General features: G+C 34.0%; 3 protein-coding genes and 1 long non-coding RNA gene across 5 annotated transcripts in view; 3 read left to right on the forward strand and 1 right to left on the reverse strand.

Annotated features, from left to right (window-relative positions):
* The first annotated feature begins 447 nt into the window (after positions 1 to 447).
* LOC105287939 lies at positions 448 to 2310 on the forward strand. The gene is made up of 2 exons (XR_895519.3): positions 448 to 606; positions 953 to 2310. It is a non-coding gene; the product is annotated as an uncharacterized LOC105287939 (long non-coding RNA).
* Positions 2302 to 5096, reverse strand: LOC105287938 (ran-binding protein 3). Of its 2 annotated transcripts, none has more exons than XM_011353835.3 (6): positions 4963 to 5096; positions 4622 to 4744; positions 4420 to 4515; positions 3566 to 4287; positions 3104 to 3459; positions 2302 to 3007 (listed from the first exon to the last, which is right to left on the reverse strand). In XM_011353835.3, exons 1-5 carry the CDS (start codon positions 4976 to 4978, stop codon positions 3148 to 3150), a joined length of 1269 nt encoding a protein of 422 aa, XP_011352137.2. In that variant the 5' UTR covers positions 4979 to 5096; the 3' UTR covers positions 2302 to 3007; positions 3104 to 3147. The 2 variants fall into 2 exon arrangements, with proteins under 2 accessions (XP_011352137.2, XP_011352136.2); XM_011353834.3 differs by having other exon boundaries at positions 2302 to 3010.
* A 393-nt stretch (positions 5097 to 5489) lies between these two features.
* Positions 5490 to 7636, forward strand: LOC105287942 (tryptophan--tRNA ligase, cytoplasmic). Its single transcript, XM_011353838.3, has 3 exons — positions 5490 to 6033; positions 6233 to 7170; positions 7289 to 7636. Exons 1-3 carry the CDS (start codon positions 5913 to 5915, stop codon positions 7454 to 7456), a joined length of 1227 nt encoding a protein of 408 aa, XP_011352140.1. The 5' UTR covers positions 5490 to 5912; the 3' UTR covers positions 7457 to 7636.
* Positions 7637 to 12813: 5177 nt separating this feature from the next.
* LOC105287946 (potassium channel subfamily T member 2) overlaps positions 12814 to 25238 on the forward strand; it is a 161017-nt gene continuing 148592 nt past the window's right edge. The window contains exons 1-2 of the mRNA XM_026975569.1: positions 12814 to 13196; positions 17452 to 17617. Of these exons, the coding sequence (XP_026831370.1) occupies positions 17517 to 17617 (101 nt within the window). The 5' untranslated portion in view covers positions 12814 to 13196; positions 17452 to 17516. The remainder of the gene's footprint in view (positions 13197 to 17451; positions 17618 to 25238) is intronic.

Raw genomic sequence — 25238 nt, forward strand, 5'->3', positions numbered from 1 at the left:
AATTTGCGCGATATATCAGCGGTGGGACCGGCCGCGGCGGCGGCAGCAACGAACGATGCACGCGGGTAGCACGCGTGTGCGGGAACTTCCGGCTGTCACTTTGTCGCATCCACTTCCCTCGCACGCGCGCTCACGCGATGTTATATTTTGAGGAAAACTGGGAAGCAGCAACGCGACAACGAGTCCGCGTTTGGAGTCGTCTGTGGGGAGTCTCTCCCCCCTTTCCCTCTCTCTAGCGTTTCCGATTTGGAGAATTGGAAAATGTTTCAGCGTTGAATCAGTTGTTTGCGCAATCCTTCCGGCGATCAATCCATCGGCGTTTAACGTGCGTCGAGTTTGCACAATCGCTTCGCTAGTGGCTCACTTGTGGTTTATTCGCAGCGTACACGCACTTTCGCTTCTCAAAATGAGATTCACTACAGGTTCACATCAACGATGCAGTCGAAATCTCTCTCTGAAAAAAATGTAATGCTCTTAACTGTTTACTCGATAATCATCGACACGGGACAAAGAATGCAAAGAATACAAGTATTCCATCAATTCGCTCCGATCACGTGAGAAAGTAAAAATGGATGGGTCCACCTCATTCGATCAAGTCTCAAAGCGGTGAGTCTCATACATGTCTACTTGTTAATCATTAAGAATCAATTAAGAAGCACAGAAAAGCGCAATTACTAGGAGGAGCGACGAAATAAATAAAAGTCGCGTGAAGACTCGTATGAAAATTGCAAACGATTGTCTCTCCTCGAATCTTGCATCGCAAGACGTTTTCTCAACTAACTACTGACGGTAGCAAATCGCGCAGTTCCATCGCACGGTTCAAATCATTCCAGGCTCTCGTACACGTGACTATAGATGGAACGATATCGAGGCGTTTCCGATTTCCAACTATCACCACTCGCGAGAGGATAAATGACCTTTTCTTACTTTAATTTCTGCGTTTTTTCTGCAGGCCAAAACTGCGACAAACACGGGGAGGATGCTGGTCGCGGCTGGTTGTTGGCGTCGCGCGTTGCGTCTCTCAGCTCGAATCGGACTCGATGACGGAAGTACCGAAAACGTGCACAAGTAGAGACACCAAGTAGAGCTGGGTTGTTTCGTCCGGGTTGCGCGTTGCAAAGCGCGAAAAATCTCGACAACGATCCGGCGATTCGGATCGAGCGGACAGCCCGCCGGTCGGCGAGCGGCGACTGGTCCCTCAGCGAGATCTTATGTCTTATCGCTTATAAGAATTTCCGTAATTTGCCTGGTGAGGTGAGTCAATCAGCGATATCGTCGTCCATCATCCGAGAACAGCGGATCATCGTCATTACCGTCATTGCCGTTTCCATTGCCGGTTGTGTCGTCGTTTTCGTCGTATCATCTCACGCGACATCCCAACGTATCAAGGTAAATGTATCGATCAAATCAAATTCGGCAGTCATCGGACGGAGATGAACGTAGAAACTGGATTTTGACGCCTGAAGCGTTGCGACTCGCGAGTTTGCAGGAAAACTCTCCGCGGTCTATAAATATCGGCCTGTTGAATACCACCCGCCATAGAGCGACGCGCGTCGATCGCTGCGCCAGTCGCGCTAAATATCGCAAGTCTCGAGAGGTTCAAATAGATTTTCCAGGCTGGACAAGCGTACGAATTGAGATCCGCGATCCGTGAAAATGGTAACGATGCGTGCGCGTGCACGTCGTATAAAAATCTTTACCGAGAATATATTTCGCAATTTTTCGTCTCGCGATATACGACAAAAATGGCCAGATGAATAATTTATTTAGACTTGCCTTAAGTCGCGTGACTTGTAATAAAGATTCAACGAAAAAAAAGAACCAAGATTTAGTTTATTATCATGTATGTTGCTCATTTGATAGTTTAATTTATAAGAAAAAAAATAAATTATACCACACACAGTAGTTGATTTCTCTCTTTCTCTTTTTGCCTCCCGAAACAGGATAAATGCTAATTAAGTAAAAAATGAAAAGCGTATTTAAACAGTTTGTGCGATTGTTAGTTTAGATCCAGCTTATTGTTCAACTTAAGTTCTCGACACAGTTTCATATACGGCATTTATGTAAAAAGCAATATGACAGAGAATCCATTGTCATGTCAACCAGCGAGCGATATAGAAAGTGCACTTGTATTCCTCGATTTTTAGCTAAAAGGTTTATAGTTCCTAGAGAGGAAAACACGAGAAAGTATCACCAGGACTTGATCGTCATTCGATCAAGAATTTTATTTACAGCTAAAATAGCACGATATATCTGTAATTGTAATGCTAGTAAATATATTATATATCATGTAACATTATCATCAATTAATAATGCCGTTTTATTGTACGTTCCCACAAACCTTCTTTTAAATACAAGTCAAAGTACATATAACAGCAATATACGATATGCTACGCAAATATCGTTATTCGTCCAGCCACTCTCATATATCGATTAATCATCATAAATATACACAAATCATTTATTTATTAAATCTATTTATATATTTTTATATCAATCAATCAGTGAAACTTTTCGAGCATAAAAAAAGAAGGATATAGCCGACCGTAGCAAAACGTGATACAAATCTGTTGAAGCCTTTATGTGATGTAGTAACGTGTATAACATGCGTAAAGTTTTTCAGAGATTTATTTCAAGAGTTAAATTATATGCTATTTCTTTCATGATTCTCTCTTACGACTTACATGTGTAACTAATATTACGCTATTCTTAAAAACTTCTACTTACTTCTTTTCCTTTTTGTTTTTTGTGTGATTTTTTTTTCTAATAATTCACATTTTCGACTTTAAGGAATAGGAAATTTCAAATAAAAGAATATCAATTAGGAATGATTACAAAAAGGCTTTGCGTTCGTAAGAAGGAAGTAAAATGTTAAATTTGTACAAGAGTGGTGTTGACTTGTACAAGTGCTACGACTTGTTCTTCTTCTACCGCTACTTGTCGTTCTTCTTCTTCTTCTTCTTCCTCCTCCGACGAATACTGATGCCTCAACTACCTCGAGTTGCGACTTCTGAAGGAAAGTACAAATCACATAGCTGTTTTATAACGCAAACTATAATAGGTAGAAAGGCTCTCGCGTATGTGTATATTTGCGTATATTTACGTCGCACAAATCAAGGTATCGCCGGAGCTGCCTGAGATCGATCGTCAGTGGTCCGTCGCTAGCTTTTTCGGGTGACGCTCTTGCGCGCGCTTAAGTCGCTGCAACAGGAGATTGTGTAACTGGTCGACTTCTTTAGGTGCCGCTTGAACGATAAAGATTCGGATATCTCCATGAACATCCATCGCGGTTAGTCTCAACGACTTAGGTCCGGCACGTTCCGCGGTCATACCCGGCCATACTTTAGTGTTTAGAATCAATCTCTGCGTTCCAGCGGTACGACCGACCAAACGAGATTCTTCGTCCCGATCGTTGAGTCTCAGCGTACCTCTCCCTCTCTCCTGCCAACTGCTGCTAGTCTACAACAAATGTGATACAATGTAACGCAGAATATAATTTAATTTAGTCAGTCCATACAACATTCGTCCAATTTTCACAAAATTCCGCACTCCACATCGCACGTACCTTATCAAATGCAAAGAGTTTGCAGTTAATTTGAAGAACGTTCGTCTCTCCTTCCTCGCCAGTTAACGGCGTTACTTGATTATATTTTCTCTTGTTCGCACGGTTAGCTTCCTCCAACACTTGCGCCGCTTGGGTTAATGTTAAACCTGGCCTGACTGTAGAACGACAATTTGCAGCTGCATTCGAAAACAAGAGCTCAGAAGATCCATTCTCGTTGGTCTCTTCGCTCTTCTTCGCTTCGTCCTTGTCAGAATTCTCCAAAGTGTCATCGATGTCATTCGAAACAGTGACGCGTTCCTTCAGATTCTGACCAAACACAAAGCTAGGGGTAGACGTGCTAGACGCCACAGTATTATTTATACTGTTCTCATTCTCTTTTGCGCTCACACCTAGAGGTAAGAAGACGGTAGGTTTCGCATCTTCCTCAACAAGCTTCTCTTCATTCATGGACTCATCAACCGCTTTGTCGTTTCTCGTTTCAGATTCGTTATTCTCCTCTTCCTCTTCTTCTATGGAATCATCAATAACCTTGGTAAATGGGTTATGAAACTTTGCAGGTTGCAGAACGCTCTTATCCGGAGAAGCGCAACTATTAGTAACAGCGCTCAATTGTGACGGCCTCAATATAGACGACTTTGCTTTGCTACTTTGAGTGACAGAGTTACCGGAGAGATCGTTGAAGCCAAATGAATGTCCAAACTTTGAAGCAGCCAATAGAGAATCTGCACAGTAAACACATCAGGTATGTATCAGTGTAAGGAAAAATTTATTACGTTGTAAACTCGTAATAAATTTCAGCATGCCAGCATGCACCACATACATCATAATCTTCTTACGAGATCATACAAACTCACAATGCTTTTTATTCAGGGGCTTAACAACTATGGTTGATGCGGATGCCTGGTCGTTGGACTCCGTCGCTTGGCTATGACTATGGCTCGTCGTTTCATCTGCAAAGGACGTTACAAGTGTCATCACCGCGATCATACGAATCTCACGGAGACCTGAGATGTGGTATCGATATCAGAAAAGCAGTTACGCAAACAAGAAGCATACCCTGGTCCGATGACACTGCTGACTTATCGTTTGTTGAAGTCTCCTCGGTGTTTTCCTTAGGTGACTCCTCGGGTGGATCGATTTTTAAGACGAGCGGCGGTCGATCGACTCCTTCCGTGTCCTCTAAATAACATAACAAATGATTAAAATCACTTGCAAACGGTTAACTCGCCACGGCGACGTGAGTACGCGTAAATGGAAATTTCGGAAAAGGAGCACACGCCGTATCTCGATAACGCGCGACGATCGACACGCGGTACGGAGTGTACGTAGCGCTTATTCGATAACGATTCATGAACTGTGCACACGTGCAATTAAACATAAAGAAACACAAAACGCACCCTTGCAATCCGCCATTTTTCACGTAGAATAAGATACATGAGAACGTTGCCGTTGCTGCCACCTACTCGATCAAATAGAAGTCGACTTCCAAACAGCGAAGTCGAAGGACGTATTATCGTGTCCGATCGAATCTGAAAATTATCGAGAACCTTTTCTTTTTTTTTTGAACGATTGAATCATTCCTCGATTATAATCAATATTTTCGAAAGCAACAGAGTTTTCTCGATCAGAGAGATCGACACGCGATGCAATAATACGATTACATGATGCATATGCAAAGTACAAACACGCTAGATTTTAGGAGTTGTAGGTATATGGGATTTATTATACGAATTTTCAAACAATCCGCAAAGGCGTACTTTTTTAAATATTTCTCTTTGACATAAACAAGACAAGGCAAAGTTCTTAAACAACCACGTGATACATCGTGCGATATATCGAGACCACAATACACGAGAGGTACACTCGATAGAGTCGAAAGCCCTCGAAGTGCCCTCGATTGTTGCTGCTGCAGCAAGTGATACTTGAATATGCGAATACGCGATTTGACATACACGAGTAAAACAACAAAAATGATTTTAAAAAATCTTTGTGCTTGACATGTGACATCGTAACGTGTGATCTCAGGCTTAATGACAGATTCAATTTTTTCTTTTTTTTTTGTTGCGAGATGACACCATCGGCGATTGCGTCATCGCGACGAGTGTGCGTTGTGCGAAGCATCGTACGAAATTTCATATTGCGGCGATTCGCTTGCGTGCGCATCTGGTAATTGTACGGTGTTCTGCCGGGATGACGACATAACCTTCAAAAGTCAGAGTGACGGCGTCGAGCGTGTCCTAGACAGCTGTGTCACGGACTAGACAGATTCACTGGCGCAAGCGCTCAAGTTTCCGTGTCATTACATTTAGATAACTCGAAAGGCAGGATATTTAGGAAAAGGACGCTGATGGAGGACGCGCAAATTCGAGGATACGCGTCAAACGGCGTTGCCGAGGACGAGGATGTTGTGACACCGTGGGCAGTCACGAGTGCCAATGATTCCGGAATTGATTATGACAAGTTAATCAGTGAGTAGCAATGAGCATTTTGCGCGGTGCATACGATGATACGATATAATATAATACAATACAATACAATACAATACAATAAAACACAATACAAGATCAGTGTCACTTGGATTTTTACAAGAGACACATATCGTTTATTTTATTTCTTCTTTTTTATTTTATTTGTCTACTTTTTTTTCTTTTCCTTTTTCTTTTGCAGAGAGGTTTGGAAGTTCAAAGATAGATGATGAGCTGCTGGCTAGATTCGAGAAGATCACTGGCAAGAAACCGCATCACTTTCTCAGAAGAGGCATATTCTTTTCTCACAGGGATATGCATACCATTCTGAACCTTTACGAACAAGGAAAGCCCTTTTATTTGTACACAGGTAGAGGACCGAGTTCGGACGCGATGCATTTGGGACACCTGATACCTTTCATGTTCTGCAAATGGTTGCAGGATGTATTCGACGTTCCTCTAATCATACAGTTGACGGACGATGAGAAAGCCATATGGAAGAACATCAAGATAGAAGATGCCATTAAACTGGCTTACGCCAACGCGAAAGACATTGTTGCGTGCGGTTTCAATCCCGAAAAGACTTTCATCTTTTCGAATTTGGAACACATAGGTAACAATCCGGCATTTTATCAGAATATGATCAGAGTACAGAAATGCGTGACATTCAATCAAGTGAAAGGCATCTTCGGATTCGGCGATAGTGACCCAATCGGAAAGATCGCATTTCCGCCGACGCAGGCGGCGCCAGCCATCTCAGGATCGTTTCCCTTCATCTTCAAGGACGCCAAGGTACATTGCCTGATACCGTGCGCGATCGATCAGGATCCGTACTTTCGCATGACCAGGGACGTGGCACCTAAACTCGGTTTCCCGAAGCCGGCCTTGCTGCACTCGAGTTTCTTCCCAGCGTTGCAGGGCTCCAAAACAAAAATGTCGGCGAGCGACACGAACACGGCGATATTCCTGACCGACACCGCGAAACAGATCAAGAACAAGGTTAATAAGCATGCGTTCTCGGGCGGTCAGGCTACCGTGGAAGAACACAGGCAACTCGGTGGTAACTGCGAGGTAGACATCTCGTACCAGTGGCTGCGATTCTTCCTAGAGGACGACGAGCGATTGGAAGAAATCAGGAAAGTAAGTTTCGTTCCACTTATTGTTTATTTTCCGATCCCGATGATAAAAGGAAAAGGAAAAAAAGAGAATACAAAACTTGCAAACAGATCATACATACGCCTTTGTTTCTCTCCTTCAGGGTTACACCAGCGGTGAGATCTTGACGGGCGAGTTGAAGAAGCAGCTGATAGACACGTTGCAGCAACTCGTAGCTGCACATCAAGAAGCGAGGAGCAAAATAACAGACGACGAGATAAAACGATTCATGGTCCCGAGAGATCTCGGTTTCACGTCAGCAATCAAATAACTATGATCGGATCACGGCAGCGGAAGCACTATCGCGTCAGTTCGTTATTTTTGGAAATGTGTTAAAGAAGATGAAAAGAAAAAAAAAAGAATTATTTATCAAAGAACGTTACAAGGCACTCTTATATAATCTCTCCAAGACAGTAATTTCGTTGAAAGAATAAATTAATTTTTCTATTTATTCGCGTTTCTTATTATTACTCACACACGTAACAATATAATATTGTAGTAACTTTTTATTTAACGCGGATACTAGAATAAAATGATTTTATGTTATAACGTACAAAACAGTTTATTGAACATATGATATAATGGCTCACGTTCAGAATGCGCTTACAACGGTGGTAGCGCGCTGACAGGTGGGCATGTTAGTGCTCTTATCTTATCTTTTGATAGCAATGCTCTGCTAGAGAAATTGATAATCACGCGTGTTTAGAGTGAAATTTCTATTTAGAACCACTAATAAGTCCAAACAGCGTAACATATTAGTAAATTAACAACACGCGATAATTGGGTTTAAATTTGCTATGTGTTTTTTTGTTAAACATGGCGGCTGAGAAAACTTTCCGCAAGAAAATCTCATCTATGCAAAACTTACCTTTTCAAAACAGTGTCGATCATGACATTTTAGTTCCCTTTAAATGAGAGAAGTGGCGCTTTTCCGTTCGGCATACACTGCACATATAGAGTACGTACATAATATCGCAAACTTTTTCACTGACAGTCGATTAAAACTATTCAATTATCCGTAATCTGCGTTTCTCTTTCAAATCCGTTTAATAATCCATTTATTCGATAAAAATATTGAATGTTTATTTATACAATAACAGTTCAATTTATACATTAATAAATTACCTACTAACGATAAATAGGAATCAAGAACTGCAAATATATTTTTGATACCGTTTCAAAAATATTCAAAAATGTATTACGATAAGAAATAAATACAAGTAAATACACGTAATAAATAAATAAATATATATATAATTATATATTATTATATTAATGTAATTATATACCTTTTTATATATATCAAAATATTGTTAATTATATTGTATTATATTGTTAATTATGTTTTATACGTCAAATATTGTTAATTAAATTCTCTTACGTATTTAAAAAATTTTAAAGTTCTTTTATGAAGATCAGTTTTTATTATTTATATGTAAATAAAATATTGTTTGCTTATCTATTATCTATACTCTATTATTTATCTAAATACATTGTAGAAGATATTTTTTATTATTTGCTCTTGAATTTCGTTATTCAATGCTGATTATGAAAACGTAGGCTCCAATATAACTGAATAATATTCTTTTATAAAGATGATATTGATGTTGAAAACTTATCTTCGCCAGTCGAATAAATATGAAGAAATAAAAGGTGGAAACTTCAATTGATTCGGCCTTAACTGGCAATATATTTGATAAAATTAATCACTACGTTTCGACCCTTGGTTTGGGCCCTCCTCAGGTGAAAATTATACAAAATCAGACATTAAGTTACTATGTCAATAGAGTATAAAAATGTCACAGAAAAAAAAAATAAATAAAGAATCATGTCAAGAAGTGGTAAATAGTCAATTGTCAAAACAGAACAGAGAAATTACACATTATCAGATAAAAGTTAAGTCTGACAAGAAAGGTACGTTCGCGAATATGTCACAACTATGCCAAATATAATATATAGCGGGGGATTTGCTAAACTATAAATGATGAGACAAGAAAAGAAAATTTTTGATAAGGAGGCGAAAGAAGACTTATTTTATCCATGCTTTGATATTTATCACAATTTCTTAAGGAAGATGCCATCACGTCGCTGTAAAATTTAAATCTAATTTAACTCCAGTTCGCGGCGAAAGCGCCGAGATTTCAGAGTTAACTTCAGTCTTGGAGTCAAGCCTTCCGTAATAGGTGCTTTCCTTATGAAGTTAAATGATCCAGTCTTGCCTTTAATGTATACTAAACGTATACTAAATGTATAAGTTTAAAGTACAAATGCTACAAGCTTAAATGCTTAAATAGCTTCCTAATAACTCGTAATATATTGTATACGTATCTAAAACATTTCTCTTATTTATAAGAGATAAAGTTTTACTTCATTATTATTTGCTAAACAATCTTAATATAAAAGTTTATTACGTTTCCACTTTACTATTTATTTTTATTTTAGTAAGATTTAATTTTATATAAATCTTACTTTATTAAGATAATTAGAGTGAACTTTAAGCGTAATTCTGAAACTAATTACGTAACAAGAAAAAATGTTTTGTAAAACGTCTGACGATCTGAAAGATTGAATAGGTTTAATAACAAGATAAATACAGTAATTCATGTTTCTTCGGCAAAGTGAGAAGGTCTTTGTAAGACACAAGTGCTCGTTTTCTCGTAAGGCATCGCAGAAGTGCTCTTTATAGAAGTATACAATATTCAAGTGAAACCGTATTTCGTAGGTGTTATTTAACGGATTGCGTACTTCAGATGTTTGCCTGGTTTCCGCAGCAATTAATTAGCATGAACAGAATTGCTGTTGCCGTTAATATATGACACACGTGTTCCAATTTTCCATATAATGTATGTGCTTTTAATTCGTCACTTGAATGACTTCCAGAAGTTTACTGAAAAACAAATTATTATTTCTGAGACTTAACAATGCAAAAGTGAATATTTTTAGGATACACACTTTTACAATTTTACTTTTTAATATTTTCTTTCGGCTGTTATTTAAAACTTTTTTTTGATAAGATGTGTTGATCTTAATTATATTTCTATATCCAAGACATTCTGCAACAAAATTTTACGTATGGCATACTTTCTCTTAATTAATGTTTTTTCGGATTCTGGTTTTATAGATTTTGCTAATAAAACCTGAACTTCTATTGTTCATCAAATAAGTTCATTAAATAATACTCACAAATTTTAAAGGTGAGAGGATCTGTATCAGCAACCTCATTGTCGCACGACAAGGCACGGCAAGGTATTGTTATTTTATGAATTCGATTAAACTATATTCGCACCGCGGCGTTCCGCTTTTAGACATGACCTACGATCGAGAGCTGATCGAGACAGCCTTTGAAAGGAGTGAGTGTGAAAAGCACAATGAATGACAAAATTTTTATTAATAAATAAGCTGGATAATTTTTATCTAAACAAAATATAATGTTATTGATTGTGATATGCGTAATATTTCCTTTGACACTAGTTTGCCTTACGTATGCTATGTTGTATGAATATTCTGTATATTTTGACAGACTATTTTAACACATCATTATACAAAAAGTTAATTTTTTATAACATTTCAATTGAAAATTTAATTATCAACGAATTGCATTAGAAATGGCAACGAAAAAAATCTTTATGCGCGACTTTAAATACTCCGTTCAGAAAACTTGATATACTTTTTCTTTTCACTCAGTGTACTTTTCCGCGAATTAGTTCCAATGTTTCTAATGAAATCCGCTTTCTCGAAAATGGTAGGTAATTTCTTGTGCGCAAATAATACATCGAATGAATATCATAAAAGACAGATAATTGAAAATTTCGAGATGTAGTTTCAAGAAGAAACAAAATTTCCAAGAAAGAGAGATATTATTTGTAATAGACAAATAAAGATATGGGAAATGCTCCTTACGAAAAAATATCTAGCTATCATTGTTAAAAATTATTACAAATGAATGTAATGATCTGATACATAGCGATTCAGTTTTGAGCGGTCGAAATAAATAATTTGAAAACTAGTAGTTTTTATGATTATAATATAAAAATGTATATATTTAAAATTCAAGCGATAGCTATTCTTAATGTTTGTAACATTCTCCAAAATATTTAAACTAATTAACTTCTATAACCATAAAATAATTATTATTTTAGAAAATCGTGCAAAATTTATCTACGTTTATCATTAAGCTATTTTTATTTCTTTCTTGTTTTCTGTAACATCGTTAAATTTTTTTATAAAATAAGGATATAAAATACATGCTTAAGAATATATAGAAACTTTTTGCAAAAAACTATGAGAACTGTTTTCAGAATAGGATTATTTTATTCTCAAGCTATTTTATATTAATACATGTATTTTATATTAATACATAATAAAGCATAAAGCTTTAAATAAAATATTTACGAGTTATAACAAGGCTTTTTAAAACCAATTTGATATATTTTGATACACAAAATATGACAAAGAGTGAATTACACTCTGTTGTTACACCTTGAAAAATCCGAAACCTGTTTTATATTCCACGAATTCATTATAAATCCCTATAAATTCACCCTTTACACATTTCTCGGAATTCGATCAGAAATGTTTATAAAATCCGAGAGCTCAATATGATACTCTTTGAGATGAATACAAATTTTCCACATGTTGCTCTGGGACATTCGCAAGGATGAGTTACGCTATTGTTGTAGCGGAGGGTTGAAATCTACAATACAATACAGCCACAATACAAAAGCATCTCGCAGCTATCATACTTTTAGACTACTTTTTTGTAAAGTATTTTGTAAGGTATTTTTTATTATTTATCTGTTTTTAATACTAATAGTAATAGTAATACAATATAGTAATAGTGATAAAACAATTAAATAAGAAAAATTATTCTTATATTTAATTTCTTAAGAAGAGTTTCGTAAAACTCTTCTTAATTACTCTTTTTACAATTTTGATATATTTATGAAAGAAAATTTGAAAGATCACGCGCGATGTGTTTTGGAATCAGCGTAATAATTTCTTTTGTCAGTAAAAACTGCCGTTTTCGTTTTCGTTTATGACAAAATTTAATGTTTTACTTTGTTATTATACGAGCGTATATATTACAGAGAATGTAAGTCCGAAGGAAAACAAATGAAAAAGGAAATGACATACACGCGTTACGTGAGCATTACTTCGCGACACAATTAATGTTCAAGGCGTGGTTCAATCTATAGTATAAGTTGTTTCAGAGCAAATACAAATAGATAAAAAATATATCACAGTATGCAAGTTCAAGGAGAACATAAAAAACACATTCAATTTAAATGTGTGCCAATTAGTCGCTGACAAAGCGACAAAGCGAGATCGTAGCACGTCACAAAAACCTACAAACTACGCTGACGACGAAGTGAAATTATTGCAAAAAAGAAAAAAGAAATGCAAAACGCGAACAAACGAAACAGCTGAAAAACGTAGCTTAGAATAAAGCTACGCGGAAACAATCGTAATGAGAATTGTTTTTCGAAAAACCGATGTTGCGTTCTTCTCACCGGCGCGGTGTTTCGATGCTCCCACAAGCGGATATACCACCCTGATCGTCAGAGGTGACAGCGACGAGGGTGGGCGTCGTTAGGCAGCGTCGTCGTAACCACGGCACGGCGCGTCGCGTCGTCATTTAAGCGCGAGACACCGTCGGATAAGCATCGGGCGCGCGCTTTGAACGCGCCGAAACACGTGCCACGTACGAGTTCCATTGATCGAGCGAAATCTCATGTCGAAATCTCGCGGACAGATCGACCTAATAAAGCTGTGGCTTCCGCGTGTTGCGATTCGTGTCTTCGCGGCGACAATTTCCGCGAGATTTGCGGCGAAACCGCGCGAACTACGACGCCGAACATGATCGCGGACCAAGTTATTTTCGGTGTACGTTCGTACTATGGTGTTTGTTTCTCATTTACGTGATATGCTGTGAATATGGATTTTTGTAATGTAGTTTCCGCAGTTCACTATTGGTGGTTAAATTATTAAATTGCAACATCGGTGATTGAAAGGTACCATATCGAATAAATTCAGGAATTCACTGAAATGGACTAAAATAAGGGTTAATTATTAATCTCTATTGGAAAATTACGCTGATTGTATATATTACTATGTTAAAGATTCCAAAATTTTTTCCATAGAAAAAGAAACAGGCAGACAATTGGAAACGTAAAATTGTAAATTTATTAGTTTTTAAACGTTCGTATCAGAGGCTATTGATTCTGATAATCTTTTATTAATTAGGAGTAAAATATAATTATTATCAAAAGAATTACTAATTTCATAAATTAATTTCAATTAACACTCCATATCATATCAAAAAGTGTACTTTTGATACACGTGGAATTAGAACATTTATAAATTATAAATTAGACATGATCTTAAATTTATATTTAATCTTTATGGATTTTAAAGATGGAATTACATATTTATCTTAAATTAGGATTTAGGGAAAAACATTTAACATTTAATTTAATAAAGACAAATTTTAAAAATGAAAGAAAGTATATGAAGATTGGATGGTTAAGGGCCTAATAGTTGACATACATTGATATACATATACTGATCTGAAACTAAAAAAGAAATTTCTCGATAAATGCATGATATGTATGCAATTCTCGTTTATTTAATTTTTTATGTCACTGGGTGCACACCGCGACAGTTCGTATTACATAAAGATCGATTCCTGAGCGGTCAAACGATTCAGCGTCAAACGATTTCACGGAAGACGACGTTCACGTCCGAGGAAATTCGTTTGTCCGTGTTCGAGTTCATTTGCAATCGATTTTATCGGCAGAATATTCTTAAATTGTTTAGTGGGGTTTGTTCCACAGTAACCCTCAAAAAATATTAAGTTCATCGGCGATCGATACGATCGATTCATAGTTCCTGTTCTCATGACTAATTGGAACATACATGAGTACTATGCGTACGTATATTCTAAAAAAACATAAATGCTATCCTGGATAAAGTGAGTAGATTGTAATAAAAGCTTCTAATTGGATTTACAATAATTTCAGTTTCTGTTTATATTTCAAAAACGCAATTTGTGAAGCAGCAAAGAAAAATGTTTATTAGGAGATAATATTACATGAGATAATATTATTATTAATGAAAATATTAGCAATTAAACTAGAAGTAATATTGTATGCTGTATTATTAATCAAAATATTAGCAATTAAACAGTATAAATTAAATTAATTTATGACTAATTAAAACGATTTTTGAAATAAGAAATAACGGTATTACATAGTCAATTGCGTAAACAAATCGAATCTAAACTGAAAGAATAAATGGGCTATTTCTCAATAAAAATGTATTTGCACAATTTTTTCAAAAATTATTAATTAATTTTACAATCAGTTGTCGTGCGTTTAAAAATGTTAAATTATTAAAGATACTAAGGATTTCAAACTTATTGCTGCGTTAAACGATCCTACCAACTGTGGATTATTAGGATTAAAAAACATGAATCCTGAGATTTTAATAAAATTTAAATTTAATTTGAATTCGCTTAATTTAAATACTTCTGTTTGTTTTTAATTTTCTACCTATTAGCATCTTAATTTAATTTTCTATCTATTAAAACTGATACTTTTCGCGAATTTTTCGCTTTTAATTATAACTATTATATTTTAATTAGTATATATTTTAATTTTTTATTTGATTGAATGTCTTTTAAGTTTTAAACGAAATATTGAGAAGTATTTAGTTTGTATGCTAATTACACGTTCTTATCCTTTAGTATAGAAAATCGCGATTTCGATGACAATGTATTGATGACACGTATTACCGTGTGCGATAAGAACAAGCTTTAACGAGCGCGAACGGCCTAATGCGTCGCTTTTTCCTCTGAAAAGATACGACGTGCAATCGCACCGTAGGTAGCGAAATATTTCGTCGGCGAAACGAGATAAATTTGAAGTTAAGATATCGTAGAAATATCCTTCTCGCAACATGTCGGCTGGAAATTCTTGTATAAAATGAAAATATTTCTGTGGGATTTTCATCGCACTATGAGGTGCGCATAAAGAATACAAATCGCGACACGTCGGGAGTAACTTTTTGTAAATTTTCCGATTCTTTCGAAAATCACACTGGGGAAATCTAGGTACTTGCAAGCGTGTCGTTTGCGTGCTTTAGATATCATCACTGCTAGTCATGTTGGATATAATCCTCGGGTATAATATTACTATGTAACTTTTAATCGAATAATAAATCCGAGCAAGTACAGCGAGTTTTCGCCATTATTTCAGATTTTCACCATTAATTTTACGAAAAAATAATTTTATGCATATTTGGCATTTTTATTCTATCTCTAAAAATGAGCTCTCTAAAAATGAGCTCTCTAAAAATGAGCTCTCTAAAAATTAAGCTCTCTAACAAGATAATGTAATCAAGTTTAAAGCTGAGCTCAAGTTTAAAGTCGTCTTATGATGTTTAACTTGAGTCATTTTCCATTAATGCTTGTAAACATAAACATAAAGAAACTGATTTTAATTAGAACAGATTAAATAAGATAGAAATTATTAATATAATAAAGCAGTAATGTTAGTATTTTTTTACGATATAAAACAACAAATAAGCATTACTGTTATTACCTTATATTAGTACTGTTAAGTTAATATAGCTTAATAAGTATCATAATGAATTCCCTGCCTCTTAAAGTACTTTGTGATGTTTTGGTTGGAGTTTTCACGTGTGCGTTCTGAGAAAATATCGTGGATTAGAATGGGAATTCATATGAGATATCGAATTGCACATCCAATTAATTTCCTTATCATAGAGCTGGTAGGTTTATCTTCTGTCATATTTTAACAATTCATCGACTCTACACGCAAGCGGTCTCTTCACACATTTTGTGCGTATTTTAACAATCTTAATTGTCGTGTTTTCGGCCATAAAGAATGATATCTGATAAGAAAGGTTTTGTTGAATTTTCTTTTTTTACGGGAACAGTTTTGTAATTGATGATGTTCGTTAATATGATAGGAGTCATCAAGTAGACAATCAAAATTATATCCTAGTAGTAAAGGTATCACAAAGAACATACCATTTTTTTTTATTGACTTTCTTGACATATTGTCATAATTTAATATCGCATTAGAGTTGGAGTCGGACAGTCTGGGGGCTTCAAATGGATTGCACTTAGATTACATTTCCTACGAGTTGGACGAGACCTATCTGAATTATTTGAAGTCATGTCATTTTCTGTAACTTAGGCTGTGTTCCAAAATTCACTGCCAGTACTAAAACTCTATAGTTTATGTCACGTATACTATAGCTTTTCAGCGCTGGCAGTGAATTTTGGAACACAGCCTTAAAAATACGATAACAAAATATAGAAGTTAAAATATTCTAGTTGTAAGTTGTAAGATATAGAAGATAAAAATGTAATCATTTAATAATGTTTCATCAGTATCAATTATGCGATATAATTGACCACTTTGTCTTCATAAATGGGCCTTGCCCTTTAAAGCAACTGGACAGAGTGCGGTTCTCTCTTTCTCTCTCGCGATTAAATTAATCAACGATTCTTGCCATAACCTCTGACGTAGAATTTCAGGCATATCTTCTTGAATAATTGATGTATTATAACTGTAATCTTTTGATCTTTTCCCCTGTCCATTCGAGGCAAATTAAATTAAAATTTAATGACTTTGTAAGTACATAGATGTTATAGTAATTCCTAGAATCGTTATTAAATAAAATATTACTTTCTGTGTTCCACTTTAGCAAATGCGATGACAACTTTACAACGTGTAAAAGGAAAAAAGGAACCTTTGAAATTTTAAACTTAAAATTTTGACTTAAACAGGATATCGGGAAACTTCTAAATCTTCAACGATGCAATTTTAAATTTCTTATTTAAATTTTAATAAAAAATATGTGTTTAGCATGCCTTGTATATTAATTGATATATTTAATATCAATTAATAAGCATAAGCGTTTTTAACAATTTTCTTTAATCTGATCTATGGAGTGTTAATTGAATTATCACGTTACATTAATATATGAAATATATTAATATATACCTACTTTTTTTCTATTCATAAAACAAAATGTTCTCTATATGCAACATTATTTAATACATTTGACCATGTTTTGTTCATTCATACATATTATGTGTTTGGAAAAGATGAACTATAAAATTTCCGTAAACATATAAATTTAATAAAAAGTATTATATGTTACGATGATAATTAAGTTTAAACGAGTGTTTGGCATATACTTTACAACGGTATATCTCAGTGTCCTTTTTCGAAGATTCCGACAGGGGATAGAAAATTACGAAATTGTTCACTAAAGAACCATAGGAAGATACTTGCGAGATGAATGAGCCTGATCCTTGCCTGCCTCTCATTTTACCACCGAGATATCGACTTCGCGATCTCATCCTGGGTGATTATGCCTTCAACGATGATGGCGAACGGTGAGTAAACGTTAGCAGACTTTACATAGTAAAGACTTTACATAACCGTAAGTTCTACAGAAAATTCATGTTTTTATGAACGAAATATATTTTCGTAAACTTAAAAGTTTTTGCCTTCAGATCGTGTTTTACTGAATAAATTGTGGAATAAATGTTATTTTTGAAGTGAGTGAAAAGACAACTTTATTATACATAATAATTATACATTATTAAGATTGATTAAGTGGGACTCTTAGGGGTGTGATGATACTAATTACAAGATGAATATCATCTTCCACAACTGAAATAAAATGCAATATAATCACCATTTTTATTCTTTTCTTTTTTCTTTAATAAGTTTTATTTCATAGAAAAAACTTATAAATTCTTCTTCCGACACATGTTGTCAAAGAATAACCAGAATAACAAGGAAGATTAACAAGGACCATATATAGATAATTAGAGATGTATTATATAACGCATTTTATGTATTTCTATTAATATTTATAGTATCATGTACGGATAGAATTACATAGAATAAGTAGAATCTATAAATAAATATTCTGCATTATTTGAATGTTCGCTATCGCATTACATCGAGAGAGCGCTTATATTTAAAGTGATATAAACGTACACTTGGCGCGAGACACTACCGTGTCTCTTGAAATTGTAGAATCATGCATCACAGAACATTAGATATAAATGTGTTACATGTTTTCCTTCTTGTTACACATAAAAGCAATTAGTATAATTACATTTACTTTATTTAATGCCTTATAGCAATTATAAAAATAGAAGTCTAAGTGCTCATGCAAAATATTGTTTGTCATTACAGAATTACACCAGGTAGTTACAAATATTAAAAATTGTTAATTTTGCTATTTCTCGAAAAGCTTTTTTCTATTTTTTTCTTTTTTTATGCATTTCTTAATAAAAGCCAATAGCACAATGTAGTATATTTATTCATTTGCGATGACCGTAGAAAATTCGCAAATGATATATTTAGCCTTGTATTTTCCTTATCTAAAAATGCAGCTTTCATTATTGTTAAGTTCTTTAGATTGCGACATATTGTATGGCATGAAATCAATTCTGAATCTTTAACGCAACAATTCTCTCATCAAACAAATGGTGCAGTCTCTGAATTCTCCAGTTGTAATTTAAAAGTACATGATAAAGAAAAACTAGAAGAAATCGTTTGAACAAGAAAATATTTTGAGAATCTAACGGCAGAAAAATAATTAAAAGGATCTTTCTTCTGAATTAATGATATATAATAGAGCGCGAAAAATTTCAGAACTTTGTGAAGCTTTTAAATTTTATATTAGCTTTTAAATGCAATTTTCTTTTTTTATTAAATTAAATTTTGCAATAATTTAAATATTGCATTATCACACAGATTGTAAGATAAAAGTACATTCGTTAAAAAAATTATTTATAAATTTCTAGTATTGTTATTATTCTGCTTGTATTATATCATATATAAAATATTTATGTCTAAAACATTCTTGAGATATTATATTTTATTGGAATTTTTTTCCATTGTTTAATAAAATCATAATAAAAGATTCATCCTTTTGAATGATGAAAAATCTCCTAATTTTTATTTTTATTAATTCCTAACTCTCTTTTTATTAATTTCTTTAATTGTAAATTATAATTGTTGCAAATTAATATTTTTAATAAAATAAAATTTACAAAGTTTGGTTAATAAATATTTAATTTGTTTTTATTTATATAATAGAATTTTTTATTTTGGCTAAAGCAAAAGTTATATATTCTTAATTAAGTGAAAAATTTACCTCGACAAAAATATTTGTACGTTTACGATAAATAATGTTATGAATGTGGAAAAATTATTTTTGCTATTGATGCTCCCGAGATACATTTTGCAAAATTGACGATAAATGTAGTTTGTCAATCAGAAAGTGATTAACTTCTCATAAACTTTATGGATCTCTGTATTTGTGTGCATTCGTTTAAATATAATACATAAAAAAATAATAATATGAATATTTCAAAGAGTGAAAATTCCAGCTTTAACACAATTATTACGTGAAGTCGCTTTGCATATGACGCTTCATATCATATCGAGGTACAAAAGTATCGTATTTCCGCAGTTTCAACAAAGTGCTGTGCCGGTAGAAGTTATTTAAATAACATTATTTGAATAACGCGAGAACATGATGGTATTTGAAAATTTTTCCGCGATTCTACTAGGTAAACGTGCTTTGATTGTCCACCGATAAATATTTCATTTTCCTCTTTTCCACTGAATTCTTTTCTCGATAAAATAACTACGGGATGCTAACGGTATATTCGTAACAAGACAAGCGACTGCGAAGGAGATCGATAGAAAAAAAATACGTATAGTGCAGGTGATATGTATGTCTACGACCGACCTCGCGTATAGGGAGAGCATTTTCTGTGACAGGGGGATATAATTTTATCATGCATTAAAATCGTGCTACTAGTGACTCCTTTTCGGATATTGTACCATATATAATATAATAAATGTAATATAATAATATAATAAGCGTATCTCAAAAGTTACGTACTTTTTTTCAATTGTGGTTCAACGAGTTAGGAGTTGAACATTTCCTTAGCAAAAGGAAAGTTGGATAATGGAGATCGTATTTTTCCAAAAATTCTTAATCGTCTATCTATCTTTATAAATGTGGAGAATAACGTAGATAGTTTACTTTTGTGTGCGAGGTAAAGCTAATATATTTGGTTGATTAGAAAGTTCCTTCGTATGTTTGTCTTTTATTTTTATTGAAAAATCCGAAAGAACTTTCTAATCACAATTTTACAGTATTATAATACAATTACTCAATATTGTAACATAATTATGATATTGTTTGAGCAACTTTATTTTTTACAGAAATAATACAGAAATTATATTTAAATTACATTATAAAATTCACAACACTGTTATTACTTATTATATCAAATATTCGATTTACTCTTATATAAAATGCAATTTTATTATATATTGATATGAAACACGAGTTTTTCTTTCTTTGTAAAAATTGTTGAAATTACATACGTCAAATTAATTGTTTAATCTCTTTTAATTAAATTTAACCTTGTTGATTTGGATTTAAACAGAAAAAGTCACTTATGTGCAAATATTATTATGATTCTTTTAACTTAGATTTGTGCTTGAAAAGAATTTAAGACCATATTACCATACTACATTCCGTTTTAAATAATCTTCATCAAAAATATAGAAATTTTCAGCAAACAGCGAACTATTCTCTCGCTGAGATAATATAAATTTCTTTACATCAATTACTTCAGCTTAGCTCAAATGTTATTCTGTAAGTACTGAGAATATTGAAATTATATTGATTTAAGAAACTATTTATTAATAGTTGTACCCTCTCTCTCTCTCTCTCTCGCTCGCAGTATTGAAATATTCAGATTCCAAGATGCTTCATATCCGATTACATCAAATTGTATTAATTTGATGTAATCGGATATGAAGCATCTTGGAATCTGAATATTTCAATACTGCGAGCGAGAGAGAGAGAGAGAGAAAGAGTACAACTATTAATAAATAGTTATACATATCGGTCCAATAAACACAAATGTAATGCCATTCTTGAGCTTTTTGAAAATAAAATCAATATTATTATATCCACGTTTTTCAATTCATTTATCACTCGATTTATATACGATTGCTCCAGCAGATTCAATTTCACGGCAGGGTAAAATAGTTTTCAGAAAGTAGTCAGCAAGTTTATTTCCATGGAATTTAAACATTTGTTGTTTTCTTAGAAGTTGTGCGATCCTGGAATCTTTTATAAGCTGGTCCAAAGTTAACTCTGGGCAACTTCGTTCTATTTTATGATGTGCGGATTACGTTCTGATTAGTTCTACCGTAGGATAAGTAACGTGCTACTGCATGAAAAAGTTGGATTGATATTTTTAAATCTGACGAACGCCACCTCCGGATTCGAAAAGTAAAGAGAGCATCCGTTTATTGGATGAATCAATATTATGTTCAGAGGAGTAGCTAACTCATTATGTGGTTATACACGCGGATATGTGTCTAGCACACATACAATCTATTATGTCGGAAGGCATTTATAACCGGGGTCATGCGAAGACACGTGGCTTACGCAACAGATCGAGTGTTATCGGTCTACAACCTCGCTTGTAAATACTTTATCACACTCCTTTACAAAAGTAGAATCTGGATAACGCGAATAGTTTTAGTCAATATCTATAGTTAGTCGCGCAAGTCTACAATAATGAAAACAAAATGTTATTCTTATCGCAGAAACGATACATAAGAGTATGTCTCTGCAGGATATGGTGAATCAAGAAAATGGATCATTTGCCATTGCATATTATTATTAAACTGAAAAGGTACATTTCCATTTCCGAGAAAAGCTATATAAAGAATTGATATTAACAATTTTCAAGGAAAACATTCAATAGCAAAAGTATTCTTTCTTTATTGTCATATTAAACGTTTTCAAATAATAATTTTGGGCAAAAATTTGTTCTTTTCCTAACAAGAAATTTTTTTATATTTGAAATGACAAGTTTAAGCTTATTTGAATAGCATTTCCTCACGAAATCCGACGGAACGTTTGTAATCTCTAAAGTCGCCTGTGATCTCCATGTTTCTCATTTATGTGACACATAACTCGTATTATGAAGAGGTTCAGTCAAAGATAAGTAAATAATTGTTTGCATAATACGATGGATGAACAGATTGCACATTTCTGCAGCAGTTTCGCTTAACCGGATTATTCTCGTGGGCTCTTACCAAAAAATCAAAGTTTGAGTGTTGCGCACATATATCGTTTTGTCGAATAGATATAATCCGGCCATAGATTCATCCGCCGCTTTCTGGCAGGAACACCAGGCAAAACCACATCGCGGGTAGTTCGACCTCCTTTCGAGAGATAGTATTTTCTCCTGTCGGAAATACGAGTACAACACGCGGTAGCTTTCCCCTTTGGCTTTAGGTCAAGTTTATGTGTAGTCGCAATATCGGAATGAGCTATTCGCGATATCAGACCTTGTGGCGTAGTTTGCTATGGTTTTATGTGAAATGAGATTCAATGGTAAATTGCTCCATCGTCATTGCGATATGTTTCACTGAGAATGACATGTTTAGCTTTTATGTCAAGAGAGACATCGTTTAATTGAAACTTCTCATAGCAGGATTCATCGCATCCATTTACACCGATCTCTGTTAAATGCCCATCATAAAACTTTGATTGTCACTCATTCACATTTCTCTTCTCCCTTTTTCATTGTTTGCTGTATTTGTCAGTCGCTTTTTGATATTTCCGATTCAGCTTCTATAAAGCTTATTATTCATTGAATATTTTAATCTGCGTATAATGCACTACATATAATATAGTAACACACTGGATAAAATAAGAGAGCATAAAAAGGCAAGAATTTTTGTAACATATCTTTATAATGATATAGTTTTTTAAAGTGGTCAGTTTGGTCAAACATTTTATTAAGTTAATATATTTTTCTGCAAAGTTTTTGTAATATCCAGCAAATATCTATTAATACTTCAAACTTGTATATCAAAATTCTCCAATAAATTATCTCTAGGCAGTTCATGTTTACTCTCCCCAAAGTTTCAGTTTCTCAAGATGCGTAGGCTTCTTGCTTGTTTTACATTTACTGTCTGTTTGCTTATACGTTGGGGTATTTATTTCGTTCGTAACATCTAATCGAAGAAAAAGATTGCAGTTTATTTTTCGTGTTTTGCTTCTTTTAAGTTAAGTAATTTAGCATTGAAGGAATTATGTAATACAATTTAATTCAGATATCAAGGAACTCTGATTTTTCACATAAAAGTGTCATTTTGTATCAGTCGCCAGTAATACAATCAAGGATTTATTGATCTAAATGTATGCGGCTTCTTTTTTATCTGATACATTCCTGTTCCTGAATGTTGAGTGTTCATTAAGCTTTTTAAGTATCCAATTATCCATTACACATGTTAAATTCTTACAAATGTAAGTATATTGTAAGGTGCTTAATTATTTTAATTACCTGTCGTTCAAAATGATATGAACTGTTTACTCAGATAAGTATATAGGTATATAAGGTGCTTATGTTTTTAATCAGCTGTCATTCAAAACGATCGGGTATGAGTTAGTTGCTCAGATAATTGCTTTTATATTTCTTGTTAATTCTGTTATATTATTATAATTATAATTTATTAATTATAATTCATTATATATTTAAAATATAATTATAATTTATTTGCAAAACATATTTATTTTAATATATAATTTTTACATGTAAACAAAATATTACAAGAAAATGTAATATAAGTTCTTTTCTCAAATTATTCTGTGCGATAAACTGATTTTAATCTTAATGAGAAATCTAACAGTAAAATGGCCATATACCTGTATAAAAGATTTACATGGAATACAAAGTTGTTGTTACATAAACGTTTTGATATCTTAACGGCATATTGCTATTTGCAATACTATCAGAATAGATTATTTTATCATTTTGCGTTATACATATATATGACAGACACACAGTTTGTGTGTGCATGCATCTGTCTCTCTCTCACGCGCGCGCGCGTGTATGTATATGTATAAAATATTTTGTTCCATAAAAATCCATTTACAACAGTCCTCTCATACTTTCAAGATGAAACAGGAATTAAAGGAGAGATTACATAAAGAATTGGAAATAAATTGAAATAAGGGATTAAATAAAGAGCACTCTTTCAGATATAGATTATAGAATTATAGTCCAGAATGCCGTCAGAAGGAAAACTCGCATTAATATTGAATGAAATAATGCAGTCGGATAGAGATCTCGTGTGCGATCCTTAAATGTAGGGAAGATGGTCGTAGCTTTGTACTCACGTAGGAAAGCTCACTTGACACGATTAATATCGACCGGCGTTTCTATTTTTGCAATTTCCTGCGGGTTAGACTCTCTCGCGCGCGCAACTGCGGGGAGCTTTTGCGTGTCTCTTTCGGTATTGTTATTTCTACTCTGTACCCAGTGCGACGTTTCTCTGTGGCCTCTCAGGACCAGCGGTATCTGGTTAAGAGACTCAAATTGCTCTCAGCCTGCCAGATAGTTCCGCGTCATAATAATCGTGTTCCAATAATAACTCGTCGTTTGATTGCGATGTTGACGTTGTAGATGCATAACGACGTAGTGCAACATTTATTGGATTACAATCATTTGAAAGATTGGACACGAGGAGAGGAACAAATAGGTGTTGCACGATTTCGAAATCGACAGTGCGCAGCCTTCTATTTGCTTTAATATTTTCTTTCGAGCCATTTCGTTTCCCTACAACCATAATTCTCCCTAACGGGACTTGGAGCACTTTTGCCTTTAGCGTTTATCTAGGAGAGTTCTCAATTACTGCCTACAAGTGTGCGCTCACGCATGATAAAGTATTAAAATACATCATTATCTTTATTATTATCATTATCATAACGTCGTCACTGACATTCTAATATTTCCATCAAATAGCTATTTCCTTTATTTTAGTTTATTAGACATACTTTTCTTATATCTGAAAGAAGCCAGTATATTTTTAAAATAGTTATTAGCGAGAATACTGTTTAATATACATATTGTATATAGCGTGCACCTTTCTCACATTTTGCATACA

Source organism: Ooceraea biroi, chromosome 2, assembly GCF_003672135.1.
Source record: "Ooceraea biroi isolate clonal line C1 chromosome 2, Obir_v5.4, whole genome shotgun sequence".
Taxonomy (NCBI): domain Eukaryota; kingdom Metazoa; phylum Arthropoda; class Insecta; order Hymenoptera; family Formicidae; genus Ooceraea; species Ooceraea biroi.

Coding starts and splice junctions, on each gene's coding strand:
- LOC105287938 (XM_011353835.3), bottom strand. Junction 4,288..4,419: donor GCCCCTGAATAAAAAGCATT/GTGAGTTTGTAT, acceptor TTTACTGTGCAG/ATTCTCTATTGGCTGCTTCA. Junction 3,460..3,565: donor AACTCTTTGCATTTGATAAG/GTACGTGCGATG, acceptor CATTTGTTGTAG/ACTAGCAGCAGTTGGCAGGA.
- LOC105287942 (XM_011353838.3), top strand. CDS start 5,913: ATGGAGGACGCGCAAATTCGAGGATACGCGTCAAACGGCGTTGCCGAG. Junction 6,034..6,232: donor TGATTATGACAAGTTAATCA/GTGAGTAGCAAT, acceptor TTTCTTTTGCAG/AGAGGTTTGGAAGTTCAAAG. Junction 7,171..7,288: donor GATTGGAAGAAATCAGGAAA/GTAAGTTTCGTT, acceptor TCTCTCCTTCAG/GGTTACACCAGCGGTGAGAT.